Source organism: Arachis hypogaea, chromosome 19, assembly GCF_003086295.3.
Source record: "Arachis hypogaea cultivar Tifrunner chromosome 19, arahy.Tifrunner.gnm2.J5K5, whole genome shotgun sequence".
Taxonomy (NCBI): Eukaryota; Viridiplantae; Streptophyta; class Magnoliopsida; order Fabales; family Fabaceae; genus Arachis; species Arachis hypogaea.
Window position 1 is genome coordinate 49,069,262 of NC_092054.1, and position 22,248 is coordinate 49,091,509.

General features: G+C 39.2%; 2 protein-coding genes across 2 annotated transcripts; one reads left to right on the forward strand and one right to left on the reverse strand.

Moving 5' to 3' along the window:
- Nucleotides 1–1,816: 1,816 nt before the first annotated feature.
- On the reverse strand, nucleotides 1,817–2,743 carry LOC112778328 (uncharacterized). Its single transcript, XM_025822657.1, has one exon. The coding sequence runs from the start codon at nucleotides 2,741–2,743 to the stop codon at nucleotides 1,817–1,819; it is 927 nt and encodes a 308-aa protein (XP_025678442.1).
- A 186-nt stretch (nucleotides 2,744–2,929) lies between these two features.
- On the forward strand, nucleotides 2,930–6,271 carry LOC112778329 (chlorophyll a-b binding protein CP26, chloroplastic-like). Its single transcript, XM_025822658.3, has 4 exons — nucleotides 2,930–2,969; nucleotides 3,064–3,169; nucleotides 5,600–5,784; nucleotides 6,134–6,271. The coding sequence occupies exons 1-4, from the start codon at nucleotides 2,930–2,932 to the stop codon at nucleotides 6,250–6,252; spliced, it is 450 nt and encodes a 149-aa protein (XP_025678443.1). The 3' UTR covers nucleotides 6,253–6,271.
- The last annotated feature ends 15,977 nt before the right edge of the window (nucleotides 6,272–22,248 follow it).

Genomic DNA, 22,248 nt, shown 5'->3' on the forward strand with positions numbered 1-22,248 from the left:
CAGGATCTCTTTGAAGTGGTTAAAAGCTTCTTCGCACGCAGGGGTCCACTCGAATGCTATTCCCTTCTTCATCAGAGCGAAAAAGGGTAGGGCCTTTGCTGCCGATGCACCGAGGAAACGGGACAACACTGTGAGCCTTCCCGTCAGCCGCTGAACGTCTTTGATGCAGCCCGGACTCCTCATCTGGAGTATTGCTTGGCACTTTTCAGGGTTGGCCTCCACTCCCCTCTAGGTTATCATGAATCCCAGGAACTTTTCGGCCTCCATGGAAAAGGCGCACTTAAGCGGGTTGAGCCTCATGCCGTGTTGTCAGAGGGATGTGAACACGTTCTCCAGGTCGCTTATGAGATCGTCAGGGCAGGTGGTCTTTGCGAGGATATCATCCACGTAAACTTCCACCGTCTCGCTGATGAGGTTGCTGAATATTTTGTTCATCAGCCTCTGGTATGTCGCCCTCGCATTTTTCAGGCTGAAAGGCATCACTTTGTAGCAGTAGGTCCCTCCTGGCGTTATGAACGCCGCTTTATTCTCGTCTGGTCAGTGCATCGGTATCTGGTTGTAGCCCGAGTAGGCATCCATGAAGCTCAGATATCGTACCCCGTGGCTGCGTCAACGAGTGCATCAATGTTGGGGAGGGGATAGCAGTCCTTGGGACACGCCTTGTTGAGATCGGAGTAGTCTACACACATCCTCCATCTCCCATTGTGCTTTTTCACCAGGACCACATTTGACAACCAGGTAGAATAGTCCAGTTCCCGGATAAACCCTGCCTCAAGGAGGCTGGCCGTTTGTCTGGCCACTTCCTCTGCCCTCTCCTGGGACATTTTTCTTCTTCTTTGGGCCACTGGTTTGGCTTTCGGTTTAATGGCTAGGCGGTGTGACATGAATCCGGAGTCTATGCCCGGCATGTCGGCAGGTGTCCAGGCAAACAAATCGCCATTGGCTCTGATCATTTCCATCAAAGGTTCTTTTAACTCATGGGGGAGGTTCCTATTCACGAATGTGAATTTTTTCTCCGAGTTCCCGACCCTAAACTTCTCCAGGTCGCCTTCGGGTTCGGGTCTTGGTCTGTCGTCAACTCTAGCATCCAGGTCGGCGAGAAATACTCCCGATGCCTCTTTAGACTTTTTTCTCAACGAGAGATTGCGTTGTCGCAGGCGACTGCCATTTTCAGGTCTCCCCTCACAGACCCTACTGACCCTTCTTCAGTTATGAACTTCATCACTAACATCCTCGTGCTGATGACTCCTCCTAGGTCGTTGATTGTCTTTCTCCCCAGGATGATGTTGTAGGCAGTGGAGTCCCGTAGGATCACAAATTCGGCCATTACCGTTCTTCTCACCTGGCCTTGTCCCAATGAGATCGGCAGGGTGATTATGCCATCCGGCTTGATGAAATGGTCGCCGAGCCCTATGACGCCGTGCTGGTGCGTCTGTAGGTCGGCGTCCCTTAGGCCCAAAGCTTCGAACACATTACGGAACATGATGTTCGAGTCTGCCCCTGTATCTACAAGGATTCGTTTGACAAGACCGGTTCCTACTCTGGCTGTTGTGACCATTGGGGGACTCTCTCCGACCTCGTCGAACCACTGATCCTCCAGGCCGAACGAAATGGGTGGGAGCTTCCTAGTGCTTCGCGTAGAGGATGAGGATACCGCCAGGACTTTAGCGTCTTTCCTGTGTGCCGACCTTGACCTAGGTGCTGCATTCCTGGCTGTTACCACGTTTACTATGGCGAGGCCCCGGTCATCGTCCTCCATTTCTTGGCGTCGCTTCGGTGCCCGAGTCCCATCCTCATCATCGTGGTCGCGATTCCGTCACCTCGGCTCCCTAATAAGGTGGGAAAATTCGGCTAGCTTTCCATCCCTGATGGCCTGCTCCAGGGCGTCTTTTAGATCGAAGCAGTCTTGGGTTTTATGCCCATAGCCCTTGTGATAATCACAGTAGAGGCTTCGGTTTCCCCCTGTTCGTTCCTTCAGTGGTCGGGGCTTCGACAAGATCCCCTTTTCCGCAATTTGTTGATAAACTTCCACGATCGGCACAGTGAGGGAAGTGTAGTTGGTGAACTTCCCAACACGAGGAAATGGTTTGGGTGCTGCCTTGCTCGGGCCGCCGTCTCTGGCGTGTTCCCTTTGGCCTTCCCTGCTTCGGCGGTGCCGGTCTTGGTTGTGAGAGGGCTGTCGTTTGTTGGCGGCCACGACTCGGCTCACTTTTTCGTCGTTGATGTACTCCTTGGCCACACATTGGATTTCCTGCATACTCCACACTGGTTTCGTGGTAAGGTGCTTTCTGAAGTCCTCGTTCAGGAGTCCTTTCGTTAAGCACAAACTTGCGACTGAGTCCGTCAGCCCGTCGATTTCCAGGCACTCGTCGTTAAATCTGTCTAGGTATTTTCTGGTCGGCTCGCCGGGTCGCTGAGTCACCCCGAGCAGGTTGATTGGGTGCTTCGCCTTTGCAATTCTGGTCGTGAATTGGGCTAAGAAGGCATGGCTGATGTCCGCAAAGCCGGTCACCGAGCCCTGCGGGAGGTTATTGAACCACCGTATTGCAGGTCCCGCTAGGGTGACCGAGAAGGCACGACACCTTACCTTGTCACCCACTCCTTCAAGGTTCATTCTGGCCTCAAAGGCCGTGAGGTGTTCCAGCGGGTCTTGTGTTCCGTCGTACCTCATGTCTGTTGGCTTGTCAAAATGTTTTGGCAGCCGAACCTCGAGTATGGAACGATGAAATGGGGTCACCCCCATTATCACGGGTCCCCTTGTTCTCGTCGCTCTCCCTTCGTCGTCTTCCCGACGAGCATCTTCGGTTCCTCGATCTGTAGTACGCCTCCTTTCACGTCTGGCGTATATGACGGGGTCATGGCGTATTCTCGCGTGTCCTCTTTCCCCAGCGCTCTCGGATTCGGCCTGGGGGCTGGGCGTACGTCTGGAATGGCTCCTAGAGTGAGAGCGGGAGTGGCTTTGTTCTGGGGTGTGTTGGTCGCGCTCCCTGTCTGCCAGTCGGCGTTCCAAGTCTTGCATCCTGTGGCGTAGTTCTTGCATTATTCTGGCGTGGTTATCGCCAGTTCCCTCGAAGGGGCGTCTCTCGTGGGATTGTGTTGTGTGCCTCGGAGGGGACCTTGGACGTTGCTGGGAAGCAGTTGCGGCGGCGTCCTCTCCGGGCTCGGCCTCGTGGTTTGTTCCGGTTTCGACTAGTACGAAGTCCATGGTCGACTCCCCACAGACGGCGCCAATGTTCGGTAGGTCATGTACCGTACGGGTCGGGTGAGTATCCCGGTCAACAAGGGGGGAATCGACTGGACATTCGTCTCCGGATTGGGGGGGCAAGTGAGGTCCCGAGCTCTTCAGATGTGGAAGGGGGATGTCACCTGCAAAGACACTTCGACACACAAGTCAATGAAGTGTGCAGGCGAAAAAGGGGGTAGAGTCATGTGACGTACCTGGGGAAGGGTAAAAACCTTCCCCTTATATACCGTGTCAGAGGTGGGCCCTGTAAGGACAGGCCCACTTTCTCCGAGGCATTCTCCTCACAGCTGTAGGTGAGCTGTCGGGGACGCGTGTCCGGGTCGGCTGTGGAGTGCCTTACCCCTGACCGTTAGGGTCGGATGGCGCTTGGGTCGGGCCAACCCGCAGAGGGTTTGGGCCAGGCCATAACAATATATATATATATATATACACACCATGAAGTGTATTGTTTCCTTCGTTAGCAATCAATTTGTAGTGTATTCCATTTAATGTAAACTGAGCTCTTCCAATTCTGTTAGCAATCCTGCCAATGGTAGCTCCAAAATATGTTATATTGTTCTGCAAATTAAACATATAGTAGCTCAATTAAGCAGCTCAATTATTTATCCATTATGCTTTCTTGTCCTTCTTTTCTTTTATAATAAAACTTATTTATGAACTTCTCATCATTTCCACTCTTATTCCACTGTCAAGGTACAACTGGATGACTTTTGGAGAAGCAAGTACTGCACGGTCAGCTATAGGTTTTGGTTTGATTTATTATGGAATTCCAAAGGTTAATTCTATAATATAGTCATGAAACTCAATTATTTATATTATTACCTAACCACTGGTACGTGCATTTCCAGGGAGCTTGCATTGGCATATACTTTATCAATAGACTGGAGTGGCTCATTGTTGACCATGCTTGCGCTGCATATTCATACATATCAGTGCCTTTATATGATACTCTTGGTTTATTGATTCTATCTATTAGGAAGCATTATTTCTTTCATAATGACCTTGGATTAATCTTCATATATAACAGTAATGAATTTTTTGCTCGATATGTCCTGATGCTGTCAAGTATATTGTTAATCATGTTGCTGTGCAAGTAATATTTTGTATGTCTCAAACATTAAATTCGGTATGTATTGTGACCTTCAACTTAATAAAGTATGTGTTTTTTGCTGTTCTTGTCAATTGTATTTTACCATAAGTTTTCTCTTGTGAAACTTAAGTATTTGTCACCCCACCTTGCAGTTGCTGAGCTTCTTGTCAGAGATTCCAAGTGTACGACTAATTGTGGTAGGTATTATATACAATTAATTTTTTTGTTAAATTAAATCTGCATTGTTTATCCATGATGATCAATTATTATGCAGGTAGTTGGAGGCATCGATGGTCATATTCCATCACTTCCATCATCAACTGGAGTTCAGGTTGTAACATATTCAAATCTACTAAATCAGGTAACTTTTTTTTTTGGGTCCAAGAATATGATTATCTAGAGTTAATACTTCATCGTCTACTATTTGCTTCTATGGAGTAATTAGGAAGTGTCACTTATGTTCTGGTCTTGCTTTCTCTCTTTTAATTTACCTACCCACCACACAATCCTTTTCTTTTTATTATTTTCTATTTTATAAAAGAAACAAAAAATATTTCGTTTTACTATTTTTTTTTTTTTGCACTAACATGGTAATTGTAGTTTCTTACCACCATCTGTAGTTGCTAATGATTTATAATTTTATTTATTCAAGAAGCATCATTTATGATTTCATTGCTAAGTACTTGTTACCACTTACCTTTTTCTGCCTTGGATGTAGGGAAGCAGTAATCTTCAGCCCTTTAGCCCACCAAAACCTGATGATGTTGCAACTATTTGCTATACAAGTAGTACAACTGGAACCCCAAAGGTGAGTAGGTTCTTGCCAAATTACTATTTTTTGTTTATGGTAGATGTTGTGTGTATGAAATGCTTTCCTTGGTAATGGTCACTTTATAGAACATTCTTCATTTATCTTTCTGCTAAACGAATTCTCTTCAGGAGGCTGTCTTGACCCATGCAAACTTCATTGCAAATGTTGCTGGGACCACTATGGATGAAAAATTTGGCCCTTCTGATGTGTGAGTTCATTTTGAATGCCTATGTCATATTGTACAGTAGTTATTGTCATATTTTGGCTCATAAAATATTCTAAATGTTCTTGCTCTGGATTCCTTTTTATTTTCAGTTATATATCATATCTCCCTTTAGCACACATTTATGAGCGGACAAACCAAGTCATGCTAGTACATTTTGATAAGACTCAGATCACACATCTGCCAAAAGAGGTCCAGAAGATATTGAGGTTAGAACATGGGTTCAATTAGGGTGTTAGAGATGCTTGGAAACCCCATCAAGTTGAGTGGTGTAGCATGGTCAGCACCATCAGCTTCTAGCCTTGCCACCTTCGAGACTGTGGCTCTCTTTGGTAAGAAGAAGGCAGCACCACCTCCTTCTCCAAAGAAAGTTGCTGCTGCTGTCACTCCTGCCAATGAACTTGCCAAGTGGTATGGTAAGTGGTTGCTCCTATCTTCACATCCTTTCTTTTAGCAGAAATTCGGTATAGAATATGCAAATAAACTGAGAAAACTAAAGTAGCTAACAAGTCCATAGAGTATAGACATGGTTGTGTTCTTTTGACAATGTAATTTGTTGAAATATGGTAACAGAGAAAGGAAGAGAAGGAACTAACAAAGTTTGACTTAGCAGTAAGAGGAGGGTAACTTATTGCTATAGCCTATAATCTCCTAATTATTCCTAATTAAGTTCTTGTAATGAACTAACAGTTTTTTTTATATACTCTAGTTGTACAATTCAAGGTAGGAAACTAGTTTTTGATCATTGCTTCCATTTGGTGACAGGTCCTGACAGAAGAATCTTCTTGCCAGAGGGTCTCTTGGACCGATCCAAGATCCCACCATACTTGACTGGAGAAGTGCCCGGAGAGTATGTGGATTCTTCTCTAGCTAGTCCCCTTTGAATCACAAACATTGTGAAACTTTGACTTGTTTTGCTTAAATTTTCTTTGATATTTGTAGATGTAGCTATGGTTATGAGACCAAACTCCTTTTGGTCTTAGCAAGAAGCCAGAGGACTTTGCCAAGTATGTCTTTAACACTTTTTTTCAAACTTGATATATATCCTTTTGGTCACATTAGTTTACGAACTGCTTTTAATACATTTATTATTTGATGTATACTGGTTGATCTCCTTTTTCTGATATTAAATTACTCTCTAGTATGCTCGGCAAGTAAATTCACTTTATTGAATGGGAATGATCATCTTTCTTGTTCCAGAATTGGTTTCAAGTAGAAAATGAATGTATATATGCATGCATTAAAAGATGAACAAAGAACTATATCTCTGTTCTCTCCTTGTTTAAGTGAATGCTCATTAGCTCAGGAGCTTGTGTTGGAAAATTTACTCGTAATTAATGAGACTGAGCTTATATTTATGCAGTATAATTGAATCATTTTGTAGGATTCTGGATGAAGTTGAAAAGCTTGCTGCTAATTGTAATGAGACTAAGCTTAAATTGTATTGTTTCTGTATTTTTTTTAATTTTTAGTTTTTGAATTCGAACTTGAGATTTTTTTTGTATTTGAGTATTAGTTTTTTAATGTATAAAACAATTATCGCAAAAATTATGTAACTAATTATTGTTTGATTTATGTTGTACTAAAAATTGCATACTATATTTGTAGGTTTGGTAATAAAAAGGGATTAAAAATTTATATTTTGCAGGTTAAAATAAGAAAAAAGATTTTTTTTTAAATTTTATAAGGCTATTGCCACGCTTTTAAAGTGTGGCCGTATAACTGGCTATCGCCATGCTGTAAAAAGTGTAGCCATATCTTTCTCTATCGGCACGTTTTTAAAGAGTACCCAAAGCAAACATTCTGGGACGTTTTAAAAGCGTGGTGGTATGTGCACTTTTCGGTACGCTTTTTAAGCATACCTATAGGTTAAGACCTATGGCCATGCTTAAAAGCGTGGCAAGAAATGAAAGCATGCCAAGAAAAAAAGCGTGCCAATAGATCCACAAAAGCGTGGTGATAGAGCAACCGGCACGCTGGCAGATGTGACCCTTTTAAAAGCGTGCCGAAAGCTCAAAAAGCATGGCGAAAAGCTATCGGCACGCTTTTTTGCACTTTTCGACACGCTTTTAAAGCATGGCAGAAAGCTTATTTTCTTGTTGCAATAAACAAAAAAAAATGAAAGATGAGAAAAATAAGAAGTGAAAATTGAATAAAAGGGCGAAGAAGAAATAAAGAGAAGTAAGAAATAAAAGATGAGAAATGTGAGAAGAGAAGAGAAGAAGGAAGAAGAAAAAGTAGAAAGAAGAAGAAGGAAGAAGAAGGAAAGAAGAAGGAGAGAAAAAGAAAGTAACAAAAATAGGGCAGCTGAGGCGTGGACGCGACGCGTACGCATACGTGATGCGCATGCGCGAGAAGCAAAAAGGGAAAGTGACGCGTAAGCCTCAACTATGCGTACACATGGAATGCAGGAGAAGAGACAGGTGATGCGTACGTGTCATCTACGCGTACACATGGAGCGAAACTGTGCTCCCAACACAAACGCAGCACCACTCCAGTGCAACTCTCTGGTTTTTGTATCAGGAGTCCCACATCAGCCTTTCAGCACGTACGCGTCGATCAAGCTCACGCATGGGTGTGCGAGAAAGACTAGTGATGTGTACGCGTCTCCCACGCTTGCGCGTGGGGCGACCCTCTTTTTTTTTTTTTAATTTTAAAGCATAAAATAGAAACAGGGCACTCTCTTAGCCTATTTACACTCTAAACCAACTAAAGTTCAAATTTAATGAAAATCTTTTTGGTTTTGAAAAATTTTCAAAGACAAACAAACAAAACTTGCACTTCAAGCAAAATGCAATTCAAAACAACTATCTTACAATATAACACATACATCTAATCAAACAAACTAACAACCAAAATACTAAAACAACAATATGCAAAGAAACCTACCTAACAATGGCAGCTCAATTCATTCATTGATTATATATACAAGAGAGTGGAAAGAGTTTACCATGGTGGGGTGTCTCCCACCTAGCACTTTTTTTATTGTCCTTAAGTTGGACAATTGGGAGGCTCCTTGTCAAGGTGGGTTATGTTTGTATTCATCCTTGAACTTCCAAGAATGCTTGCTCCTCAAACGGTTGTCAGAATTTCCAACCGAATTCACCAAGCTTAGGTGAAGCTCTTCACAAGATATGAGCTCCCAAGATTGGTCTTCATGTCGTGATCCAGGATCCCATATCTTATTTTCATACCCATCTTCTAATTGATCATCATTGTTCCATCCGGGTGGTAGGCACATAGAATTCTCCTTGGGGCACCAAATTTTCCTCCTAGACCCATACAATTTGGTACTCTTCCAACCATGGAACCTATGCCTCAAGGGTCAACCTTAATGAGCCTAACATCAAATTGCCAACTACTACACAACTCTCTCTTACTCTTCAATCCACAAAGAGCTCTAAGTTGACCATCCGTTTCAATCAAACCATATTCAAGTGGGAAAGTAAAGCTTAGAGATAAGAATTTTACCCACTTGAATGTTGTGTTGGATGGTGACTTAGGAAGGGATGTCTCCAATGGTTTTGCAAGTGTCATTCCCTTGTGCTCTTCCTTGATTACCTCCACCTCTTGGCAAGCATCTTCAATATTAATTCTTTGTTCACCAACTTCTTCTATACATCCCTCATTGCTTAAACCATGTGTCAGAGGTTGTGCATGGTCCTACTTGTCATCAATTCTATAACACAATGAGGGAGGTTCATCAATTCCAAAAGACACATTAGTTGGTGTAGAATCATCTTCAATGGTGGAGGTTGCTTGCTCAACTTCTTCCATCTCTTGTTCAACTTCACATAGGTCTTCAACCATTTCTTCTTCTTCAACAATCTCTTCCTCCTCCACTTGTTGCAAGACATCCCCCATCTCGATGTCCTCATGTTGGGATTCTAAAATCACCTTCATGCTCCACTCTTCGGTTGATTTCTCACATTCATCCGTGGAGATGCTTTGTCTATGGTTTGAATCCCATAAGTTCAAGTTGGCTTTAATTTTGGAAATGTTAGCCTCGATAGCTTCGTTCATCCTTTGGGCATCTTTTTGCTCCTTTCGGCGGATATTACTTGAAGCCGATCCATTGGCTCTTGTTCCACTTGATTAACATAGGTAGGATCATATTGCTCTTGGATTGATGGATATGGGTGTTCTTCCATAGAAGGTTGTGGTGGAAAGGGGTATTCCTCTTGTGGTTGAAAGCTCTTATACATGCGAGGTGGTTCAAAACTATGTTCTTATTGGTAATGGTATGGAGGTGGTGGTTCTTGAGGGTATTGGTGGTGGAATTGGGGTGGTTCTACATATGGTTTATATAGCTCATAAGGTGGTTGGTATGGTGGATATGGATTGGGGTCATATGGAGGTGTTTGGTGGTATGAGGCTTGTGAGTATTATAGTTGAGGGCTATATTGTGGAGGGGTTCATAGGCATATGGTGGTGGATATTGATAATCACAAGGGAGTCCACCATATCCATTGGATTGTTATGCATCATGGAATGACTCTTGCCCATAGCACATTTGGGAAGGTTGTTGCCAAGAAGGGTGATCAAATCTTTGAGGCTCCTCCCATCCTTGATTGTTCCATCCTTGATGTATGTTGTCATTGTAATTTCCAACTCCTACAACATAGTTGTAACCACACTCATAACCAAAAGAATGAGAATTCATGGTGGCAAATAAAAACAAAAGATAACAAAAACAAGCAACAAAGTTCTAAACCTAACAAAAATTAACAAACAAGAAAAAGGCAAATATATTCACAATATTCATATATATACAATAGCCAATAATATAACACCATTGTAATTCTCCAGTAACGGCGCCAAAAATTTGATAAGACAGATTTTTACCGGTTCAAAATTTAGCAAAATAATTTCATTGTGAGCATAGCCTAAACCGATAATCGATCCTCACATCAAATTTTAAATATTTTTGGTTGTCACAAGTACAAACCCCAATGAAAATTAACCGAAGTATTTAAACCTCGGGTCATCTCACAAGAAATTGCAATGAAGTACTCAATTATTGGTTATGAAGATGCAAGGGGGGTTTGATTTGGTAAAAGGGTAAGAAAATAAATGACAAGAAAAGTGAAGCAAACAACAAAAGAAAGCAAATAATAAAGATAGACATTCATGGCAAGGATTGAGAATATAGACTTTCTATCCTAGTCACTAATCATAATAATAATTAACAAGAATTTATCCTATTTCGTCATCTCCAACATCGGAAGAAGGTATAATATTATCTTCAACACAGGGAGAAAGTAAAATAAGACTAGTTAATCCCAATCTAAAAGTCCTAATCAACTCACTAATTGAATTAGCAAGAGATTAAAGTCAATGAAAATAATATTAACTAACAACTTTAGATCACCAATTTAAATTGGGTATTAATGACTCAAGATTGCCCAATTTCTCTTTCCAAGCCAAGAATGCTAAAAAACCTACTCTAACATCCAACCAAGCATTTTGTCAAACACTTGGAAGGCATAAAGGGAAAGCATATTAAATTGCAAGAAATATAAAAACTAATAACTACCCGATGCAAGAAAACAATAACAACAACTCAATTAACCATAAAGGAACATAAAACATAAATTACATTAAATGAAAATCCAAATCCAACAAGAGTTCATCAACATAAAAAGAGGCAAAATAAAGGAAATTAATAAGAAGAATCTAGGGAATTAAACTACTAGAGCATGAAAATGTAAAAAAAACAAGATGAAAAGAAGAAATTAACCCTAGATCTAAGATGCAATTAACCTAAGAACCCTAATTCTAGAGAGAAGAGGGAGCTTCTCTTCCTAGGAAACTAGCCTACATGACACTAACCTAAAACTAATTGCTCCCCCCCCCCCATTCTCTTGCCATCCTTAGGTTCAAAAGCATTAGAAATGAGTTGGATTTGGGCCTCCTTGAGCTCAGAAATTGCCCCAACGTTTTGCCTTTAGTAAAGTCACGTGCAGCTTGTCACGCGTACGCATGGTCATGCGTACGCGTCGCACTGCAAAACTCCTCCTCAAACGTGCGTGTGGATGACGCGTGTGCGTCGCTGGCGAAATCTCCTTCTCACGCGTACACTTGGCTGATGCGTGTGCGTGGCCTTCAGTTCAGCAAATCCTCATTTCTTCATGAATTCTCCATTTTTGCATACTTTTTCTTCATTCCTTCAATCCAATCTTTGCTTTCTAATCCAGAAATCACTTAACAAACATATCAGGGTATCGATTTGAATTAAAGTGAATTAAAATTAGCAATTTAAAGGCCTAAAAAGCATGTTTTTACTCTTAAACACAAATTAGGAGAAATTCACAAAACTATGCTATTTCATTGAATAATTGTGAGAAAAGATAATAAAATTCCCTAAATTCAACATAAGATAAACCACAAAATTGGGTTTTATCAGGCAACTACTACAACACGAGCAATTGACCGTTTATGAGAGAGGAATGAAGATCGTAATAGAGGACGCAATGGTGAGCGTGGTGGAGACGGTAATGATAATGAAAGCGCTGGAAACCACGATAACCCTGTGACATTGGCAACCTTTCTGAAGGTAAATCTGCCCAATTTTAAGGGGACATTTGTTGCAACTGAAGTTGACAACTGGTTCCATGGTTTTGAGAAGTCATTGCGTGCGCAACATGTACCAGAAAGACAACACGTTGAGTTTGCAACCTATATGCTAGAGGGAGAAGCTGAACATTGGTGGCATGGAGTACAATGCTTGTTAAGGTAGGAGGTGGAAGAGATTGACTGTGATACTTTTAAGGAAGAATTTTACAAAAAATATTTTCCTAGATCTGTTCGTGATGCTAAAGAAATGGAACTGATGTAGTTGACACAAGGGAATATGTCAGTGGCAGAATATACTAAAAAATTTGAGGATTTGTGCCGATTCTCTAAGATCTATTACTGAAACCCAGATAATTTTGAGGAATGGAAGTGTTTGAAGTACGAAGGAGGAGTTCGCGATGAGCTTATGCATTCATTGGTCCCACTGGAAATACGGAATTTCGCAGAGCTTTTCAATAAGAGTCAACTGATGGAAGACTGTGAACATAAGATGGCAGTGTCAAGGATGGATCATCCGAGCTTACCGCCACGGAACTTTAATAATTTTCATAGGCATGCGGTACAGAGGAAGGTTGATTCTAAGGTACCAGGAGTACCTATGCGAGAGAACCAACAAGTTAGAAACTCTCCTACGTGATGAGAGATTTTATGCCGGTGTAGAATTTATCAATAAATCCAATCGTGAGTATATTCTAAACCAACACGCAATTCCACATCAAACAAAGAAATTGTGTCACCACAATCCAAAATCAATAACCGAGAGTATTAGTCCCGAGTCATTCTCCCTAGGAGTGCTCCAAGATTCACATCATTGGTTAGAAGCTGTATTAGTGTTTTGGAGTTTAATGCAAGAAAGGAACAAGCTAATAGTGTGAATGACAATCAAGCAATATAAAAGCCTTGGCTAGGAGTGAGAATTGGACTTCCTATCATCATCATCTCCATCAATTGTGACCATAATTAGTTATTACTATGAAGAAAAGTCAAGTGAAAGTAATCAATTTGAGTTCACAAGTCCTAGTCTAACCCTAGGGAAGTCTAGCTTTAGTGACATTCAAACCAATTAGCAATCTGCAATTGATAATCAACAAAAGACATTGATAATTCAAGTATCTCCAATATCTCAACCCCCAAGCTAAGAATGAAAAGTCTACTCCATAGCTAAAGCTGGCATTTTCTCAAACACTTGGAGAGCAAGGATGAAAGACATTGTAAAATTGAGAATGAACTTGAAATCAAAGATATCCACAACAAGAGATTAACAACAATCAAACAATTGGCAACAATGAACATAAAATTCCTCAAGCATTAATGAAAATCAAAGTAACAAAATCCAAATCTAAGATCCACAAGTAACTTGAAGCAATGTAGAATTGAATTGACAATAGATCTCACCAATGGATCCAAGAGAATTCCAAATTGAGAAGCAAAACCCTAGAGAGAAGCTAGCGTTTCTCTCTCTACAAAATGTAACTTCCAAAAACTAACTAGAAAAATATCTAAATGTGTGAATGAATGAGAATCCCCTCATCCCTTGGTCCTCTTAAGTGTTTTGGCACCGAAGTTGGTTCAGATTGGGCCCACAACCTCTGTGAATTCGCCAAGCACGATTTCACTTAAAAATCACGTGCCAGCACCGACGCGTATGAGTATAGCACGCGTGCGCGTCCATGAGGTTTTGGCTCAGCCATGCGAATGCGCCGGCTTCTAGCTTTGGGTTCTTCGCGCCGATCCTAGTAGCACGAATGCACGCGTATGCGTAAGGCACGCGTACGCGTCGCTGCTTAAGCTCTAAAGCTCCAATTTCTATGCTCCTTCCATTTATGCATGCTTCCTTCCTCTCTTTTATGCCATCCTTGCCCTATAAACTCTGAAGAGGCATGTTTTCATCCATGAAGCAAAATCGGGAAGAAAACACAAAACCATGTATTTTTTATGAATAAGTGTGAAAGGACATTGATAAAACCCTCAAAATCCATACAAGGTAAACCCTAAAAATGGGATTTATCACTACGCGCTATACTGCTGGAAATGGAAATAGGTCAAGACAGGACACTGGTAAGCAACCTTAGCAGAGTCAAGAGGGTCCGATATGTAGGTAATGTGGAAGGAATCACACCGGTAGGCCTTGTTATTTTGGAATGAGGGTCTGTTATAATTGTGGTGAAGCGGGGCATATAGCAAGCAATTGTCCAGAAAAGTCGGTACAAGGAGTAGCTAAATTGCACCAGCCAGTAAGAGTATTTACAATTACTGCTGAAGATGCTCGTACTCAGACTCCCAGACCCAAGGTCATTGTTGTGTCACGACTCGCTTCTTAACTGCACTTTACGATTTCGGTGCGTTGCATTCTTTTATTTCTTTAACTGCTATATGTAAGTTAAGACGAGATAAGGAAACACAACACACTTGAGAACTAGAAGATAAGATAAGGACCGATTACTCGCATTTGTTTACAGGTAAAGAAAATTTGAGAGCAAAATTTTATTTTAGGGGGTAGGATGTAACAACTCTAATTTTTGCATTAACGCAAGTTTTTTTTTAAAATAATATTTTGGAGCGATTAGTTTTTTTATGATGAGTCGATTTCGAACCCCGAAGTAAAATAGATGGTAATATAATTTTATTATTATCTTATTTATTTATTTTACTTGCTCTAATTATAATGGAACTTAGATAATAATATTAATATTATTATCAAGTCCGATTTTTATCGATAAAAATTAATTATTGGTATTTCTTGATGAGCTTAGAGTTGCTAATGTTTTGTCAAATATCTTTTAATTCCTAAGTTACTAATATTATTTATGTTAGTAACTCATACATATTTAACCTTATTATTATTATTATTATTATTATTATTATTATTATTATTATTATTATTATTATTATTATTGACCGAAAGAAGAAAAAAAAAAGAAAAGAAACATGGAATCACATTAAACAATAGCATTTCATATTATACAACCTTAATCATCATCAATAGCATTTCATGTTACACAACCTTAATCATCATCATATATTATCATCAGCATATCTCTTAATTCTTTTCCCAAGTGACTGAACAAAATGAAGATAGAAAAAAGGATGCTTGTGACACCTAACTACTTATTATTGCAAGCATGACACCTAATCAATTTATATCATATTAATCATCATCAACTAACCTCATTTGGTTTTCATTTTATGCATGGTGAAAAGAGAAGTGACCGAGAGTGAGAGAGAGAACCGTAACTCCTACCAAACTTTTGGCTTTGATTTCTTATGATCCGTAACCCCAATCAAAAATTTAATCTGGTAAAAGTGTTTGTGTCCTCCTCCTCTACACATTGGCATTTTTTTGTTCAGTGAAAGTCAACGGTGATGTAGTTCCTCTATCCCTTGAGTTTGACCAATTGGAGTTCTAGGAAGCACAGACGATTCCGGATGTTTTCTTCTTCGACGGCTCGGTCAGAAGGCTTCTCCGGAGCTTCGAGTATTTTGATTTCGTACGAAGGTAGAGTTTTGGTAAATTATCACCGGTTAAATTGGTATTTGATAAGTGAATTGATGTCGTGATTACTTGTCGATTGAATTTGACTGAATTTATATTAATTTTTTGTGATATATTGATATTTGTTATAAGTTTGAGGTTTAGAGGGTTTAAGTGCAGCCAGGAACTGAGTTATTCTGATGAATTTGATTTCTGGATTATGATAGGATAATTTGAAAATGTTGGAATTTGCCTGGCTTGATCTATTGGAAATAATTTGAAAAGAGTGTGGAAAATGGTTTGGATGGAACCCAAGAAGTGGCAGAGTCTGGGTTTTAGAGGGAATGCCGCTGAAATTTTGTTTTAAGTCTTAAGAATTTATTTGAAATTTTATTTAGAAGAAAAAGATTGAATTTGAGAACTTGTAGTATTGATTTTCGATTTATTAAGAAAATAGTTATTGATGCCAAGGCTTCTTAGGCTAGTTTCACTAGCCTTTTTCTTTCGTTTTTATTAGGTTTTATGCATTTTCTTGAGTAATAAGTAAGTATTTGGGTGAAAGTTCATGCATACCTTGATTCATTCAAACATGGTTAATTTGATGCATTTTCATGAGATTTATGTTCTATTTACTTGTGTGTTAAGAATGATGCAAACTCTTGTGAATCTAGCAAAGCTTTGATGTATACATTGATTGATGATAGGTGAAGAATGGCAAGGAAGCAAGAAACAAAAAGAGCCATGGAAAGAAGAAGAGGAAGCAACGTTGGTGGCCAAAGTTGGCTCACCAACATTGCCTCAAACGTAGGAGGAAAAAGCAATGCAACGTTCTGCAAGTTTCTGGTGCCAACGTTGGAGCTAACCAACGTTACCTCCAACGTTTTTCAATACAGTTTGCTTTCTGGAAATTGGAAAAATTGGCTGCAACGCGCACGCGTAACCCTGGAAAATTGACAATCTACGCGTACGTGTGTGTGACGCGCACGCGTGTCAATGCCAACGTTAGAGGGAACGTTGCCAAACCAACGCTGAGTCCAACGTTTGCGACAGAAAGTTCAATTGTGGAGTTTGAGAAAATCGCAGCGACGCGTACGCGTGAGCATAGAAATTTGACACTCCACGCGCACGCGTGAGTAAGGCAACGTTGGAGGGAACGTTGCCAAGCCAACGCTGAGTCCAATGTCTGCGAGAATTTTTAAAATCTGGAGTTGGGAAAATTGGCAGTGACGCGTACGTGTCATCGACGCATATGCGTCAATGACGCGTACGCGTGATTACAAATTTTAGCAGTCTGACGCGCATGCGTGGGTGACGCGCACACGTGGAATGGCAAAAATGGCCATCCATGCGTACGTGTGGGCGACGCGTACGCATGACAAGGCGAACGTTGGTGCACTAACGTTGAGTCAAACGTTGTTGGCAATACCCAGAACCCATTTTCTCTAAGAGAACATTTGACCCAACATTTGCTCAAAAACGTTGACCCCAACGTTGATACCAAAACTATGCAATTGAGTACCTCTCTCCTCAATATCATTGAGAGCCACTTCAATCTACTTCAACAAAGGCCAAAAGCCCAATCCAAAGTCTTGAAGATCAATTGAAGAAAGTGTATAAATAGCATAGAATTTAAGTTAGTTAGAAGAGTTAGGCAGTCAGGAACCCAATTTGGGAACTCTGTAATCATTTTCTTTGTACTTTCTCTGCTTTCTTGAAATTTTTTCTTTCTTTTTGATTTGAATTGAGCTATGATGAACTAAACCCCATTTTATTGGGTTAGGGAGCTCTATTGTAATTCTATGGATCAATACTAGTTTTCATTTTTCTTCTTCTGTCTTTTCTATTGATCTACTAGAAAGATTTCGTTCTTCATTCAATTGTCTTAGGAAAGAAATTGAATGTAATTGGGTTCTGTGATAGGCTTGGAAGAGAAATCACAGAATCATGCTTGAAATCTTTCTCACATTGGATTAGGTTGGGGGTTGGATGGATATAGTGACATGTAATCCTACCAATACTTTGATTTATGAATGTGTGTGGCATAATCAGTTACCATACTTCATCTCTTCCCATGAGCAATTAAATAAAAAAATTGGATAATTGTTCAAGCTTAGAGAGATTCGATTGCCAAGGAATTGGGATCCATTCACCTAAGATTGCCAAGGAGATCAATGAATGCATTGATTGAGGAAGAGATGAAAATGAACTTGATCTGGAGGATTATAACATCTCCTGACCACAATGAGCTTTTCCACTTCTGATCTTACCCATTCTTTTAATTTTGCTGTTACATTTATGCTTAACAATCCCCATTCCCATGTAATTTCTTGCAATTTAAGCTTCTGCACTTTAATTTCCTGCAATTTCCTTTCTGCCATTTAATTTATCTTATTTACATTCTGTTCATTTACATTTCTTGCTCTTTAAGTTTTCCACCATTTAATTCTTTTGCACTTCTCAATTCAAATTTGGATTAGTTCAACTAGAACACTCCTCTAATTAAAGTTGATCAACCAATCAATCCCTGTGGGATTCGACCTCACTCTATTGTGAGTTTTTACTTGACGACAATCCGGTGCACTTGACGGTGGAAATTTGTTGAGAGACAAGTTTTCGTGTATCAGTTATATGTCGGATTTAATTCATTTAAGAAAAGTATATATTTTGAGTTCAATTTATTTAGAAAAGAATTATTTTACAATTTTAAATTATTTAAAAAAAGTATTATGTTTTAACTTTGATTTAAATAATAAAAGGGCTTATGTTTTGAATTTTACTTAAGTATTTCGTTCGGAGAAGTATTAGTGAACTTTAAAAATAAATAGTTAAGGTGCTGATGTGAAAATGTTAAGTGGTGCACGAAATTGTGATCTCTGGTAATGGCTCCAAAAAACTTGGTGCTCTAATCTCAATTCATAATTTATCACAACTTTGATACAACTAACCAGCAAGTGCACTGGGTCGTCCAAGTAATAAACCTTACGTGAGTAAGGGTCGATCCCACGGAGATTGTTGGTATGAAGCAAGCTATGGTCACCTTGTAAATCTCAGTCAGGCGGATAATAATTGATTATGGAGTTTTCGAAAATAAATAATAAACTAAGGATAGAAATACTTATGTAATTCATTGGTTAGAATTTTAGATAAGCGTATAGAGATGCATTTGTTCCTCTGAACCTCTGCTTTCCTGCTGTAAATAATAAACTAAGGATAGAAATACTTATGTAATTCCCGCTGGATGCCAGAATTGGGCAGAGAGCTGGCGTTGAACGCCAGTTTGCGTCGTCTAAACTTGGGCAAAGTATGGACTATTATATATTGCTGGAAAGCTCTGGATTCTACTTTCCAACGCAATTAGAAGCGTGCCATTTTGAATTTTGTAGCTCCAGAAAATCCATTTTGAGTGTAGGGAGGTCAGAATCCAACAGCATCAGCAGTCCTTCTTCAACCTCTGAATCTGATTTTTGCTCAAGTCCCTCAATTTCAGCCAGAAAATACCTGAAATCACAGAAAAACATACAAACTCATAGTAAAGTCCAGAAATGTGAATTTAACATAAAAACTAATGAAAACATCCCTAAAAGTAACTAGATTCTACTAAAAACATACTAAAAACAATGCCAAAAAGCGTATAAATTATCCGCTCATCATTAAGCCATGGACTTTATGTGTGAATGGTTGTACGGGGATGCCCGTGTATATAAAATGGCTTCTAGGAGAAAGGGGTACATACTTCAGCTGGAGAATCAGCGCCTACAAGTACTTGCAGAGGTCATGTTCGGCATACTTCAGCTAGAGAATTATTACCTGCAAGAGGTTGAAACCTTGCAGAGGTTATGCCGCTGGAATGCCTTATCTGACTTGAGAGTCGGATTGCGTCGGGTGCGGGTCAAAACCGACTAATGAGCTCATTACCTACGGCGAGACTAGACATGCATCATCCTTATTGTGCATTTGCATTTTACTTGATGCGGTGAAATTGTTTGTGATTGTCTTCCTGTGTTTATGCATTCCTTATTGCTACTCTGAATTGTGGAAATTAGATACTTCTCTGTGACACTTGTATATTTTATTGTGAATTACTTGAACTGTGGTAATCCTGACTAAACTAAGTACCCCGACTCTACTAAGAACTCCCCAGTTCTTACCCCTTTTCTTCCTCCCCTTCAGATAGAGACCGGAGTTATATTTTACGAGATGGACCCCCCTATATATATGAGGACATTGTATAGTACAGGTTTTACGTAGTAGGTACGGAGATTAGGGCCCGTATGTACATTCTGCATGATCACCCCTTTCGTCACTCGATTGACACTCCACAGTTTAACCCCGACATGCCCTACGAGTTCCCGCTGCAGGGGCTCCACCCGGATGCTCTATTTCACCTGTTTTATTACGGGTCGGTGCCTCACCAGTATCTCGATCAGCCTACGGATTAGGCGGACCCTGAGCCTGAGCCCATGGAGGAGCATATTCTAGAGTCTGTACCGGAGGAGGACATCCCAGTAGAGTAGATCTCAGTATTGTCATCCAAGCCATCTTCTGAGGAGCTGCTCACTGCCTCTATTAGTGGACCGGCGAGTGTTGGTCAGACCAGTAGCATGAGTGCCAGTGCCCCTCCTGAGATTATAGAGATTTTCAATAATAAGGACGAGGATCCTGAGGAGTGTTCTGATGTGATTGTGATCTCCTCTGACGATGATAGCTGAGGCTTGGGAGTTGAGGTTGTGTCTTTTGATAGTTTTTACGTTAGCCTAGCTTTTGTGTTAGTCTCTCACTTTAAATTAGACTCATTAAGAGAGTAGTGTGTACATAGTTGACTAGGCTAGTTCAAGCACTAGCTTAGGAATTTTCTGTATGAACCAGAGCCCGGAATGTCGATTTGTACATATTAGCAAGATGTGAAGGGTTGTATGCTAACTTATGATATATATATATATATATATATATATATATATATATATGGCCTTGTATATGTTTTATTGAATTTCTTATTATGACTTTTATATGTTTAATTAGTTGTCCTCGCAAATCTTTTTGTAAAGTAAAAGTTTTTTTTTCGAAAAAAATTCGATAGTGCGCTAACACGATTACAGGCTTAATAATAAATAGCTAAAGTTTTAGGTGAACAAATTGATGACACTTAATTTCTAATATGATCATGACGTACTGAAAATTGGGTCGTTACAAAAATTATAAAAAATAAATTAATTATTTTATTTCTATTGTTATTCATATATGTTTGATTGTTTGATTGTCTTATTTTTATTATTTAAGAAAATAAAGTTTAATAATATTTTAGAAATAAATAGATGTAAAAAAATTTTAAAAAAAATTCAAATTTTGTAAATTTTTTAATTTTGAAGTTTTTAAGATATTTTCAATTTTTTTACTAGTAATATTCGATTTAATCGGCAAATTTATGAATTAGATTAATTTCGAACCTAAAAAATATAAATATCTCATTCGATCTTATATGATGTTTTTAGCGCATATCAGATCAAAATTTTATTCATATTGATCTAATCTGATTCACTCACACCCCTCCTCTTTCTCTCTATTTCATTTCAAACTACATGTCAATTAATTAAATTAATCTTAAAAGCTAATAATTAAATAATGAAACCAATCACATTATTAAAATTAAAGATCAGATACATTCTGTAAACAACATGAAGTGTAATATAAATATATTTTTGTGTGTTTATCATTTTAGAATTAATCAACTTGTTCTTTGTTACTATTTATCGTTTGTATTATCTTAATTTGTATAGTTGCATTTATAATTTCTTTTCCCTTAATATTCAAATTTATCAGATATGTAAAAAATAAAACAGTATAAAAAAATAAATTTAATTGTTTTATTTCTATTATTATTCATATATGTTTGATTATTTGGTTATTTTATTTCTATATTTACAAAAAGAGTTTAAAAAAAATTCAAATTTTGTAAATTTTTTAATTTTAAAATTTTTAAGATATTTTCAATTTTTTTTCAACCATAATATTCGATTGAATTTGCAAATTTGTGAATCAAATCAATTTTGAGCCTAAAAATGTAAATATCTGAGTCATGATACCACTTTTTTCAAAATGTTAAGCTGATAGAAAAAAGTACTATAAATAATTATGTCTATAATAAACCACTATTTCATGGTTTATCTTGTGCTCAATTGAGTGGATTTTACCAACTCTTTACCCACTTATTCATACTATTTGCATGGTTTTACATTTGCCTTCCTAATTATGTGCTTTGATTGAAAACATGCTTTCTTTGGCCTTTATATTGCTAATATTAATCCTCTCTTATCACCATTAGATGCTTTGATATGTGTGTTAAGTGATTTCAGAAATTACAGGACAGGAATGGCTCAGAAGATGGAAAGAAAGCATGCAAAAGTAGAAGGAATACAAGAAGTTGGAGAAATAGCTAAGCTGTCCAGCCTGACCTCTTCGCACTCAAACGGCTATAACTTTAGCTACAGAGGTCCAAACGACGCGGTTCTAGTTGCGTTGGAAAGCTAACGTCTGGGGGCTTCGATTTGATATATAATATTCAATAGTTGCCCTGACGCTAGGTGACGCGACCGCGTGAACCCATGCGGCCGCGTCGCAGTGACGGAAATCAGCGTGTTTGAATTCTTCTCCAGCGATTTCTGGGCTGTTTTCGACCCAGTTTGCGGCCCAGAAAACACAGATTAGAGGCTATAAAGTGGGAAAATCCATTCATTCATGAGAGGCTCTCATAATTCACTTTTCATGTTTTAGATGTAGTTTTAGAGAGAGAGGTTCTCTCCTCTCTCTCTTAGGATTTAGGACTTCTCTTAGTTTT